General features: G+C 43.4%; 1 protein-coding gene and 1 long non-coding RNA gene across 42 annotated transcripts in view; both read left to right on the forward strand.

Moving 5' to 3' along the window:
- The window catches only part of LOC139746171 (uncharacterized), a 254,221-nt gene that overhangs the window by 105,852 nt on the left and 130,133 nt on the right, over positions 1–18,236 (forward strand). For 33 of the 41 annotated variants that reach the window (XM_071657068.1, XM_071657072.1, XM_071657063.1 and 30 more), the window contains one exon: positions 267–341. In XM_071657068.1, the coding sequence (XP_071513169.1) occupies positions 267–341 (75 nt within the window). Of the gene's footprint in view, positions 1–266; positions 342–2,848; positions 6,565–7,057; positions 8,280–18,236 lie in introns of those variants that run through there. The other 8 variants (XM_071657086.1, XM_071657091.1, XM_071657089.1 and 5 more) reach the window with 6 other exon arrangements.
- Positions 8,399–17,792, forward strand: LOC139746174 (uncharacterized). The gene is made up of 2 exons (XR_011712084.1): positions 8,399–14,982; positions 15,014–17,792. It is a non-coding gene; the product is annotated as an uncharacterized lncRNA (long non-coding RNA).

An 18,236-nucleotide genomic window follows, 5' to 3' on the forward strand; every position in this document is an offset into this window, starting at 1 on the left:
TTTACGAGTCAGTTGATGAATATGTATTTATATGGATTTGAATATGTACCTAGTTACCTAGTTGTGCTGTAGATAGATGGAGTGTTACTCGTGTGGGTCTTAAACATTCTGTATTTTTATCCAAAAGAAAAAAAATATTAAATTTTTTTTCCTGCAGTGTGCATTATGTACGTACGTGATTAGCATCTGTTTATGAATGTGTTTAAATTTAATTTTCTCCATGACGGTTCCCTTTTTTTAATGGCTGCTTATGGTGTCTTACTTAGGCCTTCCTCCTGGGATCTCGGCACTGCCGGGCCCTTCCATGTCACAAGGTGCTGCTAGTCAAGATGCCAGCCAAGGTATGTACCATTTGCTCACTCTCATGGCTCTTACTTTGGCACATCACAGTCTCACACCCTCCCCCCCACTTGAACTTGACTGTGAATTGGCCCTGTTTGGCTCCTTGGTTGTCTACACGTTTTTCAAAGATGTACTCTTTGAGAAATGTAGATTTTATTATTTTTTTTATACATTTTTGTTTGTAATTGATAAAGAACAAAATTAGTAAGAATGTTTTAAATGGTCACGCATTTGTTAGCTGAAATTAAAAGACTGTGAAGTTCCAGTGGAATGATTGAAAACCAGATGATGAATATGAGAAAAGCATTTCTTGTAGCCTTCAGAATACAATGTTGTCATGAATACTTATTTGAGTCAGTCTGTGTATGGTTTTCAGTCATTCCTAATTATGATAGAATAAGTAATAGTAAATGGGCATAATTAACAAGATAAATCTCCTCTGCAAATCATTTCATTTCTTTCTTTGAGAAAGCTTAAAGTTATTGATGCATTGCTCTACAGTCTCCAGTATCTCCACTTTCGAGACATGTTATTTTGCCCCTTTACTGCTCTTTCAATTGAGTGCTTGATTATTTAATGATACGAATTGAATATTGTGTGTGAATATTCAGTTCTTATTTTTATTGTTTATTGATGTAGATTCCGAAATGGCCCAATCATCTCTGTCTTGCATAGATTAGGATGTAGTATTTTTGGTGGTCATTGTCATTGTTCTTCTTCTTGCCCTCATTTGTTATTTCTTAAAAGAAAATATTTGGGGCTAGCAATTTGTCCTTTTTATATACCACTGTGGATTAGGGTTGTATTGACTTATAGTAGCTCTTTTCTTCTCTTGGGAACCCTGTGGTCTATGTTTTTGTTGCATATATACTGGTTGGGCCATTACCAAACACCAGTGTCTCTTTTATTACATTATTTGGAACTTGTCATGCAGTAGTTACACTGAAGCTTAACCTCATATGGTGTTTGGCTTGTAGTATCCATTTGATTATGAATTAACAATATATTTAAGAAGAGAGAAGTAATATCTCAAGACATGAGGTAATGCTTCTTCTGCAACTGCCTTAAAACAGTGAGTTCTGTTAGTACTATATATATATATACATATGTATATATAAATATATCTATATATCTATATATGTATATGTATATGTCTATTTTTTTTTCCTGAGGAAAATTTTTTTATTTGGACATTGTGTAAAGTTGAGAATTTTAGAGAGTCCACATGTGTGTGAATATGAATGAAGGGATCTTTTTTTAAATAGCCTGATGATTACTAGAATATACAACTCTTGCTGTTTTAATGAGCAGGTAGGTGAATGGCAGTTGCACCTGTGTAGAGTGAACTGTGACACAAGTAACACCAATCCCGAAACTGTCATTTGCAAAAGCAAAAAAAATAAATATATATAAAAAAATAAATATATAAAAAAGATAAAAACCCTGACATGCAAAAGTATCATATATTATGGACAGAAGTTTTCACCCTGAGTCTCTTATGTGCCTCCTGCAGGATTCGTATGTCTAGCAAATATCATGAAGGAAAGTAACAAAAAAAAAAGTATATATATATATATGATGAATTCAAACAAAAGTCAAAAAAAAATCTATATATATATGAAACCAGGCTTTATTTAGCCTTCTTGGAGCTTCTTGCGATTAAAGCTAACACAAGTACCACAGACTGGTGAGGGGAACTCAATGACATTATTACACATAATTGTGCTATAAGGCCATGTTGTTGGAGGTCAGACTCTGATTGCCGGTTTTTCCTACCGTTTCAGGAGGGATCAAAGTGCGCTTCAATCGGCCTTACAGTTGTACAGTGTGTGACTTTAGCACGTTTTGCCGCCGCTCATTCTCCAAACACCTCCTAGAGACACATCCGGCCATCAAAGTCTGTGACATGATCAAGAAAAAGAAGTCATAAAGAGAAAGTGATTTCACATATTATTATCAATAATTTTTCATTATTTTTTTACTACTGCTACTACTACTACTACTACCTTTATTATTATTATTATCATTATTATTATTATTATTTTTTATGGGGAAGAAAGATGGAAAGAGTGAAAGTGTTCGTTGTATTACCTGAATTAAGTGAAACATTTGTCCAGCGTTGCTAAAGTTACAGTAATAACTGAACGCTTTACGATGCAGATGTGAATAGCATTGAGCTATGAGTAAACAAGTGCCCACTTAAAACACTTCGTGAAGTTCTCGTCTGGAGCGTTTGACCTCCAATGGTGCTTTATATCTTGACAATTTGCAATCTAATTTCCTAGTCAGAAATGACATGTAAGGATATCTATCCTGTAATGTAATTGTACCCGCAATAATTCTCTTTGTACTGTATTAATGTTATGCTACAGTCCTGTAAGATTTGTCAATTAAATGGATGAAGCCATATTGTGTTTCATTCAGATTAAACTTTCCATACTGTGGTTGCTGTGTCCTAAAAGCTGGCCTGTATAAAATTCTAAGTGGGATGTTTTCACTCTTGCAGGGCCCAGCCTGGCCTCAGACGATTCAAGCCAGTATTGCCCATATTGTGGTAAAGTAATCAGGCACCGTAGTAACCTGCGAAAACACATAGCCGACATGCACTCTGGAATATACTACCAGTTCAGATGCATGGTGTGTGCCAAAGTGTTCCGCACCAAGAACTCGATGTTGACGCACACCTATAGGCAACACCCAGGCATAAAGGTGAAGGGTAACAATCATACTAGCACCCCCACAGCAGCAGCTACCATTTACCATCACACTCCATCCACCTCCAACAGTCATTAAGAGCCCCCTTGTCTTCTCTGTTACAGGAAGGCTAAACATTGGGTTCGTTGTGTGTAGCTTCTGTAAGAAAACCTTCTCGTGCATTAGCAGCCTGCGCACGCACATCCGAGACATCCATGACAATAGTGGCCCGTATTGGTGCCCCCACTGCAACAAACCCTCAAAGAGTCAGTCGGGATTAAGAATGCACATCCAGAGACACCATCGTAACTAAACCAGCATCAACCATCTGCAAGACTAAGAAGGCCTTTGGTCTCTTTCCAGGCCGTGTCGTATCCTCGGGCCTGCCTTGTCCTCACTGTTGGAAACTATTCTCCTGCGCAGGTAGCCTGCGCATCCACATCAGGGACATACACACTGCAAGTGGCCCTGTCTGGTGCCCCATGTGCAACAAGCCGGCCAAAAATAAGAATGCATTGAGGGTGCACATTCACAGGAATCACAGGCGTTGTGATAACCAGTGATTTGTAGTCTGTGGACATGGGGTGGAATAGTAGTGATAGCTTGTGATAGCTGAATGTAGCAGAGCACTGTATAATTGTTGCTTCTAGTCGTGATATATGTGTGCAGTAGTGCTGAGACAGAAGATTGCAGGCTTTAGACTGTGAAGTTATGTGTCTGAAACACAGGTCCCTTCAGCAGTGTCTTCTCGTTTTGCAGGCCGGCCTCCACCATCATCAAATGTCAGTGAGCAACTTCAGTCAGTGGTCCCACAATGTCCGCAGTGTGGCAAAGTATTCTCATGTGTATCCAATGTACGTGTACATATACGTGATGTGCACGGTACGGACGGGCCCTATATCTGCCATCTATGCAACAAGCTCTCTAAGAGTGTAAATGGACTGCGCGTACACATGCATCGCAATCATAGACACCTCCAGCACCCACTCCTTCCCCATCTTCCTACTCCTTCACAACCTCTACATTAAGATTTCCGTCTCTTTCCAGGCAGGGCCAGCTCCTATATGGGCTTACTTCATTGTCCATACTGTGGCAAAACGTACACGTCCATTGGCAATCTCCGGGTGCACTTTAAAGATGCACATCTCAACTATGGGCCCTTCCCATGTTCCATGTGCGATAAAGTGTCAAGAACCCGGTCGGGCCTGAGGATGCACATACAAAGGCACCACCGCAACAAAGTCAACTGACGGCACCTCACTCAGGATGCAGTAGGATTGGCCAGTGCCATGCTTGCAAATCGTGTCCACTAAGTGCTTATTAAGCTGACAGTGAGAGTTAGATGTATGCATGAAATGGTGCTTTTAGGATGGAACACAGAATTGTTTATTTGCGCTTGATGAGGAAATCACAAGCTCGTATCCTCAGATTATCTCAACTGCTAAAAGATTTAATTTTTTATTTTTGTATGATACTTCCTGTGTATTTTTGAAATGGGTCTTGGCACAGTGATAAGAATGAGTGAACACCAAGGCCTTGTGAATTTGGATGTAGGGTGAATATAATGTATGTGGTTGTTGGTGATGTTGAGTCCATAAGTGGCTTATAAGGAGTCTATAATGAAGGGTAAACAAGAGGTCCTCTGAGCTTGGTATACGGGTGAAAGCTAAAGCCGGCCTCATTGTCAATGCCTTGTGCTAGAGCTGGTCCCTCTCTCTTGTAAGGCAGTGACACTGTGTAAGAAATGTCATTATTTGTAGTTTTGAGCTTTTTTGTCTTGTATGGCTTCTTGTTTGGCTATAAACTTTGAAGTTGGAGTATATAGCCATAATGAAACCTTCAACAGCTGTGGGTCCGACAAGTTTGATTAAGCTTTTCTAAGAGGTTGGTGGCAAGTGTCAGGGCACAGTAGAGTGAGAGCATGTTGCCAGTAAGTCACGGGACTGTAGACTTTTGTAGTCCACTTGCCTGCTGCCTGACTTGCCTGCATCTTACTTTGCATGCCCTCACATGATGCTACTCCTGTCATAGCAGTAGATAGTAAAGGTTGTTGTTTTGTCATTACAGGTTTGTGCTTTTTCCCCCTGGTCCGTGAACGCAGGCAGATCCGGTATGAATGCTCAGTTTGTGGTCGTACATTCAGTAATGTGTACAATCTGAAGGTCCACATGCGGGACCAGCACTCAGGCCTTGGCAGTGCCAAGTGCGAGATATGTGGCCTATCTTTCAAAAATCTGAGTACACTTCGAGTGCACAAGAGTAACTACCACCGCAAACCGGCCAGCAAGACCAACCCTTCTACCTCTGCTACCACCACACAGGCACTGGATGACCCGCGCCTGCACGCCTGACCGTGCAGCAGTAACCCCTGTGGTGTCTCATTACAGGCTCCGTGGGCAGCACAATCCCCCTGGCCCCTGTCATCCCTGGTGGTGGCCGGGATGGCTGCGGTGACAACAGCGGCCTTGACTGTGTAGGGTCGTGGCAGCCAAGGATAGTTGCAGAACCCACCTGCTGGTCCAGACCACATGGATCCAAGTTCGCATGCGAGCTGTGTGGGAAGGAGTTCACTCGCAGGTACTCTGTAAAGGTGCACCAGCGCGACTCCCACTTCACTCGACCTGATACAGTGTTCAAGTGTAGAGAATGTGGTCGTACTGCTGCGACACAGAAAGCTCTCAAAATGCATGTACACCGTTACCATCGAAGTATACATCTGTAACAGGATGAAACTTAGGAGCCAACCAGCACTTTGAATGGCTCTGTGGTGCCATTACTTGGCTAGCTGTAGACTATAGGTTGTGTAGCTGGGTCATCCAGAAATAGTTGAGCGTGGTAGTAACACACACCACTGTCGTTTTTCAGGCTACGAGTGGCTGAGTGGGGATCTCAGGGAGTCTCGCCCCAGATTTCCTTGTGAGCTTTGTGGGAAAGGCTTCACTCGTAGATACAACCTTAAAGTACACCAGCAGGACGTCCACTTTAATCCCATACAAATGGCATTTTATTGTACGCTGTGTGGCAAACAAACCACCAGCAAAAATGGTCTCAGGCAACACCTTCTCAAGTACCACCCCAAACACTGACAGAGAATGGCCCCTTGGGGTCTATACATTTCCTGCAGTATTAACGCCTCAATTTATCACCTCATTTGGAGATGCTATGCATCCCAGAATCATATCTACCTCTCGTCTTAAACTAATTCCTCAGCATATTCAAATGTATCACAAACCATCCCAACCTCAATTGTAAAAATGCCACTGCCGTACAAGACTGAGGGATCAAAAGAGAATTATATAGATATTGCTATTTTAGTCACTGCTAACATTAGTGCCTAGGTGCCAAAGACAGCCAGGAAACGCAAACCTCATGTCATATACCTCCACAGTGTATGTATGTTGATCATATATATAGATATATGTATGTATATTAATTAATGAAATAACGTACACAACATAATCACAAACCCACATGTACAGGGTATTTGTACAGTAGATATATACAATAAAATACTCAAGATAAATAGTAGGAGTTGTTTCGTGTAACCCTGGATGTTAGAAAAGAGGAATTTTTGATGTGTTTTTGTGCTCTTTTTACCAGATGAAAGTTTGTAAGGAAGACTCTTGAAATTTTTTGTTTCTCAACATATGTGTTAAAACAAAGCATTGAAGAACCGCGAGTCATCACTGCTAGCTTGGGTTATGCAGTTCTGTGAAAATGCAGAGCATGCACACAATGAGTGAATTTTTCAATTATTATTATTATTTTATTTAATAATCCCATCTCATTACATGTGAGACTTGAGAGAACTGCATCCCATATTTTTTTTTCTCTCTTATTGAGTTTACCATTGTGTTTTGCAGTTTAAAAAAAAAAAGCAGTAAGAAACAGACGGGAGGGCTGAAGTAAACAGTTTTAAAAGTGGCCTTGTGGAAGTAGGATGACTTGCTCTTAATTGGCGTTGATGTGGAAGCCTGGTCTTGTGACCTGACTGACCTGGGCCTCTTTCTTGTTTTTTCAGGCCGGTCAGCAACAGGCACTACCCCCTCCACACCAACCAGTCCTTCTTCACTGTTGTCGTTCCAAATTCACCATCATCAACAACAACAGCAGCAGCAGTGTCCTCATTGCTTGAAAATGTTGTCCTCACGCCAAAGTCTTTTAAGGCATATTGAGGATCGTCACATGCTTACACAGCCCTACCGGTGTTCAATCTGCGGCAGTCTATGCAAAACTAAAAATGCTCTTCAGAAGCATCACTATACCTACCACAGGGGCCTGCCTTTGAGAATCCTTTAAGTCACGTTATGCGTGTATAACCTTTTAAAAAGAGCCCTCAACTCGTTCCTATATACTGTTGGTTGCTCTCTCTCAAACCTGGTTACGCCCACTCAGAGGGAAAAACGATATAGCTGTACAAATGTACCCGCGCTGGTCATTATATAAAACACAAGAAAGCTTGCCGGGGAAGTTTAAGTGTTCCTATTTAATGAATGTCAAAGAAACTAGGTTTGAGCAGTGTAGCCCAACCCAACGTTGAGTAATGCCTCCTTTTTGCAGCCAAGTGATACACATACACGCTCGCGGCTGCCTCTGCTTTGTGAAACACTGACATGGCACCACAATAGTCTTTTTTTTTTTGTGGTGTTGGCTCGTTATACTACTAATACTGGGGGAAATAAAGGCTGTTTTAATTTATATAAGTCATACCTGACTTTAAAAAAAAAAAAGTTCTTGCTTGTGTGGTGATGAAGGGGAACTTGTTATTTACACTGACATTGTAACTTCACTTCTCATATAAAGGAATAGGGAGCGTTGATTTAGTCGATTCGGTTTGTTAACATGAACTATATTTGCACAGTTACATGACAGGGTGAGTGCAGTCTTTAAATTTTTTTTTGTGGGGGGGTTGGTGGGGAAGGTTCAACCTAAGATGGATACAGTGAACGTAACATCTCTTCTCTGAGGTTACTTATAGATAGTTACAATTCCGGCCAATCCTTCTTGTACTGCTGTTCAGGTAAAATCTTAACTTAAATTCAAACTACCTCATCATCATTCAGAACTAAGCTGTTTCTGATTGTATGCAAGGTACAGTCACTGAACTGCTCTCAAAGTGTTTGATTGTCGAGGCTTTTCACAAGTTGTAGGGTTTCTTTTTAAAATGCATTCCATTTTTCATCTGAAGAGTAGTATGATAAATGTTGGGGGGTTTTCGTTTCACAGATATGATAATCCAGGTATAGTATGGGATGTCAGTTTTCATGTTGATGGGTGTGTACAGAACCTTGTTATTTATTGAATATATATATATATATATATATATATATAAATATATATAAATATAAATATATATAATATATATATATATATAAATATATATATATATATTAAGGGGTTACTCTGATGGGCGGGTGTCAGACTATAGAGGCTCCTGGCCGTTAAAGATTAGCCTCCAGCGTTCCTCTGCTGGTCATGTTACTACCCATCATTACACGGATATTCTTGTAGTGTTTCATATACTAGAACCCGGGGTTTACGACTCCGACTGACCACACAATGACCATACACACACACACAACTATGGATGTTCATTAGGGCCAGCCAGCTAGCTAGCTGCCTATGGGCGTTGACTTCTGCTTTATTCAGGAGTAGGTTAGCTACAGTAAATGATAGCTTTTTATTAATTTGTTCATTACATGATTTATTTGTACATGGAAATCGCCAAGAGCTTAATTTAGTGTTGGAGGAGGAGGGGGGGAATGTGAGATGTGTTATCTTTCGTTTGTGTAACAGGTGTTGACATTTATAAAGGCTTTGTAGTAATTGGGAACAATGTCTTCACATGATGAGGTTCTTGAATACAGTTTAAGGACACACACACACACACAAACACACACACACACACACACTGAAGTGGGTGAGATGAAGTTTACAGTTGTCAGAAGCTGGGGAAGTTTCTAAATAACACTGCCAGATTTCCGTAAGGACATTGCTTGGATAAATACATCACCCGAAGTTTGTGTTTTAGTCTACTTGTTAGTCCAGAGCACAGTTTAAAAAGGCTTTATTTTGTAGCTTTTGAGGTTTGCAAGGAGGTGCATATGGCTACTTTTACATTCGTTTAGCGGGCCGCTTGGCTAAACAAATCTTTTTATGTACACTAAGGGATATATATATTCAGGACACTCTCAGTGAATACAATATACCAAACAATAGAGCTGAGGAAGAAACTTATAAGCGCGTTCAAAAGTCCTCGCCTTGTCACATAATGGATATATAGTGTGACATGTACATCCGTAACTGTTCATCTGTGAGTTTTCAACTCTTAAGGACATTTCTCTTGTCATAAGGAGATAGAAGTATATTTTACACATTAAGATGTTTACACTGTTGAGTAAAAAGGGTTGACCTAAGACTTGGAAGTCACCACTTCCAAAGACTAGTTAGAACGGGAAGATAAGAGTGCAGCTTTATTGATTGGTGGGTAGGGGGGGAAAAACAAAACAAAACAAAGAAAAACATGGGAGTCTGTTGATTGATATTTGTCCCAGGGTCCTTATATAATTCCATATTTAGCTCCTTGGAAAAAACCATTCATGGCAGTTTGCTAATAGCTACATGGAATAGGACCAGAACCAAGAGGCCTTTCTCATGGGGAGCTGCCACACGTTCTAGTGATATATGATGGCTTTGACTGTGATTTAATGGGTAAGGATACCAGATGGGTAAATATTTTCCACACAGTTTGTATAGTTCGCTAAATTACGGTAAGGTGGTGATAATGCTGGTGAACGAAGGACGGGAGTACATTATCAAAGATTTGACTGTGATCCGTTGGTTTAGGATATATGAATTGGTAGCTATTTTGTACAGCAATATGTATACTAAATACGCAGGTGACATATGTAAATGTGAGTGTAAACAGATGCAAGGTGGAAGTAAACACGTATGGTGCTTGTATGGAGACAAGAATTTTTTTTTTTTTACACAATTTTTTTTTTCTATAATGTCAAGAGGATGAGATGAATGTTTGCCTTTGGGAATAACATTATACCTTGAAGATAAGTGACATTGCTGGTGCTTGAGAATGCAGAATGTGATTTTTTCCCTTGAGTAAAGTGTAAGGTTAGTCTGGTGGTCTGTGATGGTGGTGATTTTGGCAGCTTGGTTCTTGCGTCAGTGGCTGAAGAGAGAGAGAGAGAGAGAGGAATGTGTGCGTATACTGAGTAATTATTGGCTGTGGGCTGTCCTGATGAATGGGGTTTGAGGGAGCCGCAGCCAAGTGAGTGAGGTGTGCGGAGTTGGTGCCAGCCAGTAGCCGCTGTGCGAGCGGTCTGGCGTGCGAGAGCGGTGGTCCAAGGGACGGGTGCACGTAGCCTGTGTGAGTTGACTGACGGTTGGGTGGTCGTGTGACTGATGGATGGTGGTGGGTTGACGGGTGACGCGGATGGTTTTGTTTGTTTGTTAATGTCATGGATGGTGGTTGGGGTATGAGGAACGTGGGTCGTTGGGACTGACGTGGCATGGGGTAGTTTGTTGAGCGGCATGGGTGATGGTGGTTTGTGAGTGACGTGGATGATGGTTTTTATGAGTGACGTGGATGGTTGTTGTTTTGAGTGACGTGGATGGTTATTGTTTTATGAGTGACGTGGATGGTTGTTGTTTTATGAGTGATGTGGATGGTTGTTGTTTTATGAGTGACGTGGATGGTTGTTGTTTTATGAGTGATGTGGATGGTTATTGTTTTATGAGTGACGTGGATGGTTGTTGTTTTATGAGTGATGTGGATGGCTTTTGTTAGTGACTTGGATGGTTGTTGTTTTATGAGTGACGTGATTGTTGTTGTCTAGTGACGTGGATGGTTGTTTTATGAGTGGATGGTTGTTTAGTGACGTGGATGGTTGTTGTTTTATGAGTGACGTGATGCTTGTTTAGTGACGTGGATGGTTGTTTTATGAGTGGCGTGGATGGTGGTTGTTTAGAGACGTGGATGGCTTTTGTTAGTGGCATAGATGGTTGTTGTTTTATGAGTTACGTGATGGTTGTTGTTTAGTGACGTGGATGGTGGTTGTTTAGAGACGTGGATGGTTGTTAGTTTCCCTGACGTGGATGTTTACAAGTTAATTTCCAGATAAGTCATCTCACCTCTTAAGTGTTGTTAACGCTGGTGGTCTGAAGGTAATAGAATGGCCGGGGTGTGACTGATGATGGGTTAATTGCTCTGCTTGATCCAGATATCCAAAATAATTAACCAGGATTTTGCTCTGTATGGAAGTACGTTTCGTGTCTTTCTTGAAGGGTTTGGCTAACATCTTCAAACCTCTTGGACTCGACGGTATAACTTCATAGAACCGACCCCTAACGGGTCTCTGGCTAGGTCATTCAACCCAAGGTGGTTGATGATTGACTGGTAATTGGTTGTTTGTTTTGCGAGTGTTGCGGCAGCGCCTTCGTCAGGAGCGTGTGCTGTTCGCCTTGTTAGCACATTATATATGTTTTGTTGTTTCTGATGACAGGTGAAGGTCGTTCAGCCAGAACCTATTCCATACGTCAGACATGTATAGTACAAACATTACTTACTCTCGTCATGGTTAGAGTGGTTTATTTGGTATATTGATTATCATTATTTATTGATCGGTTTTTCGAGTAGGATTTTCGATAATGGTAACGTAACTGCGACAGACTAGACGTGGTTGATCAGCCTATGTGGCTTGCGATGGTAGTGTTACTGAGTTACGAATGTATACAGTACTACTGATGGTAGCATGGTTGTGACTGGTTGCCATTGTGTGTGGGTGGGTGTGTGTGACTGGTATTGGTGGCATGGTTGTGTGAATGGTCACTGGGTGATGTTAGGTGTGGGCATGTGACTACTAGTTATTGGTAAAGGGGACATGATTGTGTGACTAGTTACTGGTAACGATAGTGGTTATGTGATTGGTTACTGGTAACGATAGTGGTTATGTGACTGGTTACCGGTAACGATAGAGAGGTTATGTGACTAGTTACCAGGGTTACTGGTAGTGGTAGCATGGTTTTACGATTGGTTCCGAGTAATTGTTGTACGGTTGTTTGGTTACTAGTTATCTGGTAATTGTAGTATGGTTGTGGCTGGTTACAAGTGTTACTAGTAGTTAGCATGGTTGTGGCTGGTTATTGGTATTAGTAGCATGGTTGTGGCTGGTTACTGGTATTGGTAGCCTGGTTGTGGGACAAGTGTTACTGGTAATGGAATACTAGTAACGTCATGACCATGCTATCAGTACCAGTTGTGGTTATTTACAAGTGTTACTGGTCTTGATAACATGGTTGTGGTTGGTTACAAGTGTTACTGGTATTGATAACATGGTTGTGGTTGGTTACAAGTGTTACTGGTAATTTTAGTATGGTTGTTGTTGGTTACATGTTTTACTGGTAATTGTAGTATGGTTGTGGTTGGTTACAAGTGTTACTGGTGTTGGTAACATGGTTGTGGTTGGTTACAAGTGTTACTGGTATTGGTAACATGGTTGTGGTTGGTTACAAGCGTTACTGGTGTTGGTAACATGGTTGTGGTTGGTTACAAGTGTTACTGGTATTGGTAACATGGTTGTGGTTGGTTACAAGCGTTACTGGTATTGGTAACATGGTTGTGGTTGGTTACAAGCGTTACTGGTAATTGTAGTATGGCTGTGGTTGGTCACAAGTGTTACTGGTGTTGGTAACATGGTTGTGGTTGGTTACAAGCGTTACTGGTATCGGTAACATGGTTGTGGTTGGTTACAAGCGTTACTGGTATTGGTAACATGGTTGTGGTTGGTTACAAGCGTTACTGGTATTGGTAACATGGTTGTGGTTGGTTACAAGCGTTACTGGTATTGGTAACATGGTTGTGGTTGGTTACAAGTGTTACTGGTAATTGTAGTATGGCTGTGGTTGGTCACAAGTGTTACTGGTGTTGGTAACATGGTTGTGGTTGGTTACAAGCGTTACTGGTATCGGTAACATGGTTGTGGTTGGTTACAAGCGTTACTGGTATTGGTAACATGGTTGTGGTTGGTTACAAGTGTTACTGGTATTGGTAACATGGTTGTGGTTGGTTACAAGTGTTACTGGTAATAGTATGGTTGTGGTTGGTTACAAGTGTTGCTGGTAATGGTAGAATGGTTGTGGTTGGTTACAAGTGTTACTGGTATTGGTAGCATGGTTGTGGTTGGTTACAAGTGTTATTGTTAATGGTAGAATGGTTGTGGTTGGTTACAAGTGTTATTGGTAATGGTAGAATGGTTACTAGTTGGTACTGGTAATGGTAGCATGGTTGTGAGTTGTTACTGGTAATGGTAGCTCGATGGTCACTGGTGTGGTGTCTAATAATTTACATTTATTTTGCTTTTTATTTATTGGTGATAACATTTTAGACTTGATTGGTTATGGCATTGGCTATGGTAGCCTATTTGACTAGTGATGTTATCATGACTGACTGGTTATCGTAGCGTATCTGACTGGTGATGTTAACCTGACTGACTGGTTATGGTAGCATATCTGACTGGTTATGGTGACATGACTGACTGGTTATGGTGACATGACTGACTGGTTATGGTAGCATGTCTGACTGGTTATGTTAGCATGTCTGACTGGTTATGGTAGCATTTCTGACTGGTTATGGTAGCATGTCTGACTGGTTATGGTAGCATGTTTGACTGGTTGATGGTAACATGACTGGGTATGACATCAGATTGGACTGGTAATGGTAACGTATCTGACTGGTGGTGACAGTACTCGGTGACATGCTAATGAAATGACTCAAGTGTCGGTAGCGTGTGGCATGACCAGCGAGAGTGAGAGAGTGACTGTGGTAGTTGTGTGTGGTGACTGGTAGTGGTAACGTGTGTGACTGGGAATGGCCTTTTGTTCGAATGGTTGTGACGAAGTTCCGTTTCGTTGGTACTTTACGCTTTTAGTGGTAGTCGTCTTTTTACGACCTTTACCATAGCAGAGTACACGTATGGTGTATTGGTGGTAACGCGGTATCCATGGTGACTGGTGGTGATTACCTGAATGGTAGTAGTGGTAACGTTTTGAAGATAGGTAGTGATGCATGAGTGGTATTGGTCGTGTGTCAATGCGATTTTTTTTTTTTTTTTTGGTTCGTTTGAATGACTGCGTGACTGGTTATGTCTGATTGGCAGTGTCAGGCTGCAAGGTTATGTCTGATTGGCAGTGGCAGGCTGCAAGGTTATGTCTGATTGGCAGTGGCAGGCTGCAAGGTTATGTCTGTTGGCAGTGGTAGCCTGCAAGGTTATGTCTGATTGGCAGTGGTAGCCGGCTAGGTTATATCTGATTGGCAGTGGCAGCCTGCAAGGTTATGTCTGATTGGCAGTGGCAGGCTGCAAGGTTATGTCTGATTGGCAGTGGCAGCCTGCAAGGTTATGTCTGATTGGCAGTGGTAGCCGGCTAGGTTATATCTGATTGGCAGTGGCAGCCTGCAAGGTTATGTCTGTTGGCAGTGGCAGCCTGCAAGGTTATGTCTGATTGGCAGTGGCAGCCTGCAAGGTTATGTCTGATTGGCAGTGGCAGGCTGCAAGGTTGTGTCTGAATGGCAGTGGCAGGCTGCAAGGTTATGTCTGTTGGCAGTGGTAGCCTGCAAGGTTATGTCTAATTGGCAGTGGCAGGCTGCAAGGTTATGTCTGATTGGCAGTGGCAGGCTGCAAGGTTATGTCTGTTGGCAGTGGCAGCCTGCAAGGTTATGTCTGTTGGCAGTGGCAGCCTGCAAGGTTATGTCTGATTGACAGTGGCAGGCTGCAAGGTTATGTCTGTTGGCAATGGCAGCCTGCAAGGTTATGTCTGATTGGCAGTGGCAGGCTGCAAGGTTATGTCTGATTGGCAGTGGCAGGCTGCAAGGTTATGTCTGTTGGCAATGGCAGCCTGCAAGGTTATGTCTGATTGACAGTGGCAGGCTGCAAGGTTATGTCTGTTGGCAATGGCAGCCTGCAAGGTTATGTCTGATTGACAGTGGCAGGCTGCAAGGTTATGTCTGTTGGCAGTGGCAGCCTGCAAGGTTATGTCTGATTGGCAGTGGCAGGCTGCAAGGTTATGACTGTTGGCAGTGGCAGGCTGCAAGGTTATGTCTGTTGGCAATGGCAGCCTGCAAGGTTATGTTCGATTGACAGTGGCAGGCTGCAAGGTTATGTCTGTTGGCAGTGGCAGCCTGCAAGGTTATGTCTGACTGGCAGTGGTAGCCGGCTAGGTTATATCTGATTGGCAGTGATAGCCCGCAAGGTTATATCTGATTGGCTGTGATAGCCCGCAAGGTTATATCTGATTGGCTGTGATAGCCGGCAAGGTTATATCTGATTGGCTGTGATATCTGGCTAGGTTATATCTGATTGGCAGGGGTAGCCTGCAAGGTTATATCTGATTGGCTGTGATAGCCGGCTATCTGATTGGCTGTGATAGCCGGCTAGGTTATATCTGATTAGCAGTGGTAGCCTGCTCTGCGTGATATGTCTTGACTGAAAGTAGTAATCGTCTGAGCGTGGTAGGTCATGTCTGATTGGCAGTGATAGTCTGTGACAAATGATTAGTCTCTTTGACAGTGAAAACTCGTCTACGTGATAGGTAGTGTGTGTGTGTGTGTGTGTGTGTGTGCCTGGAGGCAAGGTACGTGTGTTTGTTTATCATGATTTTGGTAGTGACTCTCCTGTTGTTTGTTGTTTGCCGGAAGTGACCGTCCTGTTGTTTGTTGTTTGCCCTGCGTGATTGACGGTGCTGTTATGTGTGTGTGTGTGTGTGTGTGCGTAACATGACAGAATGTACGTAACATGGCTGTGTAAACACCGTGGCAGTGAGTGTGTGTGTAACATCTTGGCTCTTGTGTAGACAGTATGGCTTGAGTGAGTGTACACAACACGGTTGTAAAAGTTTTCGTCACATGGTTGTTAACAGTTTACTTAAATAGTTGTGAAAGTCCTATAACTCGGTTGTGAGGGCGTGTAACGCGGCTGATTGCGTAAACGTGACTGTACTAGCATGTGTAACACGGCTCTGAAAGCGTATGTAACATAGCTTTGTGAGTGTATACGTAACACGGCTGAGAGGGGTCCTAACACGGGCGAGTGGTCAGAACTCGGCTGGGTATGTAACACGGCTGTATGTGTACCGTGACATGACTTAAGTGTACTTAATGTGGCTGAATGTACACAACATGGCTGAGATTGTTCATAAACGCTGCTCCCAGTGTACATTACGTGGCTGTTGGAGTGCCCGTAACACAGCTGTGTATTCTTAACACGGCCAAGTGTACTTGACATGGCTGTGAGTTTGTCAGAAGGGCTGAGATGGTACGTAACATGGCCATAAGTGGTCGTATCATGGCTCAGTTGTCGTAACGGCTGTGAGAATGTACGTTGTGGGTGCACATAAGACGCCTGCGTGTGGTTGGTAACACTGCGTTGACAGTAGGCAGCGGCTGAGAGCAGCACGTAACACGGCTGAGTTACGTAACGCGGTTGTGTAACGGTTGTGTTCGTCACGTTGGTGAGAGTACGTAACACAGCTGAGCTCGTAACAGCTTTGGAGAGATCGTGTAACAGGGCTGTGAGGAATTGCAACTCGGCTGTGAGTACGTCAGAACAACCATTTTATAAGTTTACGTCTTCGGCTGGGTACATGAGAGCGACGTTGTTGTTTCCGTGACGTGAGCGTGAGGTAGTGTGGGGTATTCACGGTTCGTGAGAGTATAGTATGAGAGAGAGAGAGAGAGAGAGAGAGAGAGAGAGAGAGAGAGAGAGAGAGAGAGAGAGAGAGAGAGGCGTCATGTGTGTCACATGTCACCACACACACACATACTTAGGGTTAGTTCGGAAGCTTTAAAAACTTGTGATACCGTCAGGTGGGATGAAGGTCTGCACGCCCGTCCCTCTCGGCCGCCCCCCATCGCCTCTCTCCCTCCCAGTGTTGACGGGTCGGGTGGGGCGCCAGGCGCGACCCGCCTGCCGTGGTGGTGGACGAGGAGGAGGTAGGTGGTGGTGGTGGTGGTGGTCGGATGGTTGACGGCGAGGCGGACGGCTACTGTGATAGCGCTAGTGCCTCTCGTGATACTATTGTTGCGTCTGCATTGTTGTGATGACGGGCCGGGACGATGGGGTGGGGGTGAGAAGCGGCCCTCCCCAGGTGATCTAATCTCCCCTGCCTCGCGGGGAGTGAGGGTGAGAGTGGGCCATGCTCAGGTGGTCTTTAATCTCCCCTGCCCTCACGCGAGGTGAGGGTGACCCTGCCTCACGCGAGGTGGAGGCGAGTGTGGCCATCCTCTGGTGATCCAACCTGCCCTGCCTCACGGGAGGTAAGGGCGAAGGAGAGTGGTCCTCCTCAGGTGATCTAGTCTCCCCTGCCTCACGCTTGGGGCGGGGGAGGGCACATCCACTGTAGTAGTCGGGTGGGGTCCTGACACCTTGTGGGGAGGAGTTAGCGCCGCAATCGTTGGGTGGGGACTCGGTTGAGGGACGTGGGTGCTATTGGGAATTGTGGGAATGACAGTATTTTGGGGACCGATATTAGTTTAAAACCTTTTTGTTTGTTGTAGAGTTTGGTGTATTGTCAAGTCATATTTGCCAAGTGTAACTGGTGCCGACAAGTATATGCTGTGCAGTAACACAACTGGTTGTTAAATAGGTTCTTCATTTGCCAAATTGTGAACCATAGTAGCGCTTCCACAGTAACTTTATAGACCTAGTCGTGTATTATAGCGCAGTATTGCTAATAAATTAGTGCGAATATCTTGCTAGTTTCATTTTAGTTGTCGCAAAAAAAAAAAGATAAATGAAATAAAAAAGAAAGCCCGTTTCTATTGTTTGATAGTGCTTGTGTGTGTGTCTCTCACACGCTTCCCTAAACACGAAGCGGTGGAAACCCCCCAAGTTGGTAGATATGTTAATATGTGGCCACTTGGCCGAACGTGGCCACGGTGGCGACGTGTGAGCGTTTGGTGTAGAGGCGTGCGGGGGCAGCCAGCACACGGCGCTCACCGCCCACTCTGTTGCAGGTGGCTGGTACGGGCGGCGCCAGTGTGACGTGTGCGGCAAAACACTCTCATCCAAGTATGCCCTCCAGGTGCACATGCGCGACGTACACACGCAAGTCCGCCGCTTCTTCACCTGCTCCATCTGCAACAAGGTGTACGCTTCACAGAACTCTTACCGGGTGCATATGAGCATGAAGCA

The sequence above is a fragment of the Panulirus ornatus genome, chromosome 64 (genome assembly GCF_036320965.1).
Source record: "Panulirus ornatus isolate Po-2019 chromosome 64, ASM3632096v1, whole genome shotgun sequence".
NCBI lineage: Eukaryota > Metazoa > Arthropoda > Malacostraca > Decapoda > Palinuridae > Panulirus > Panulirus ornatus.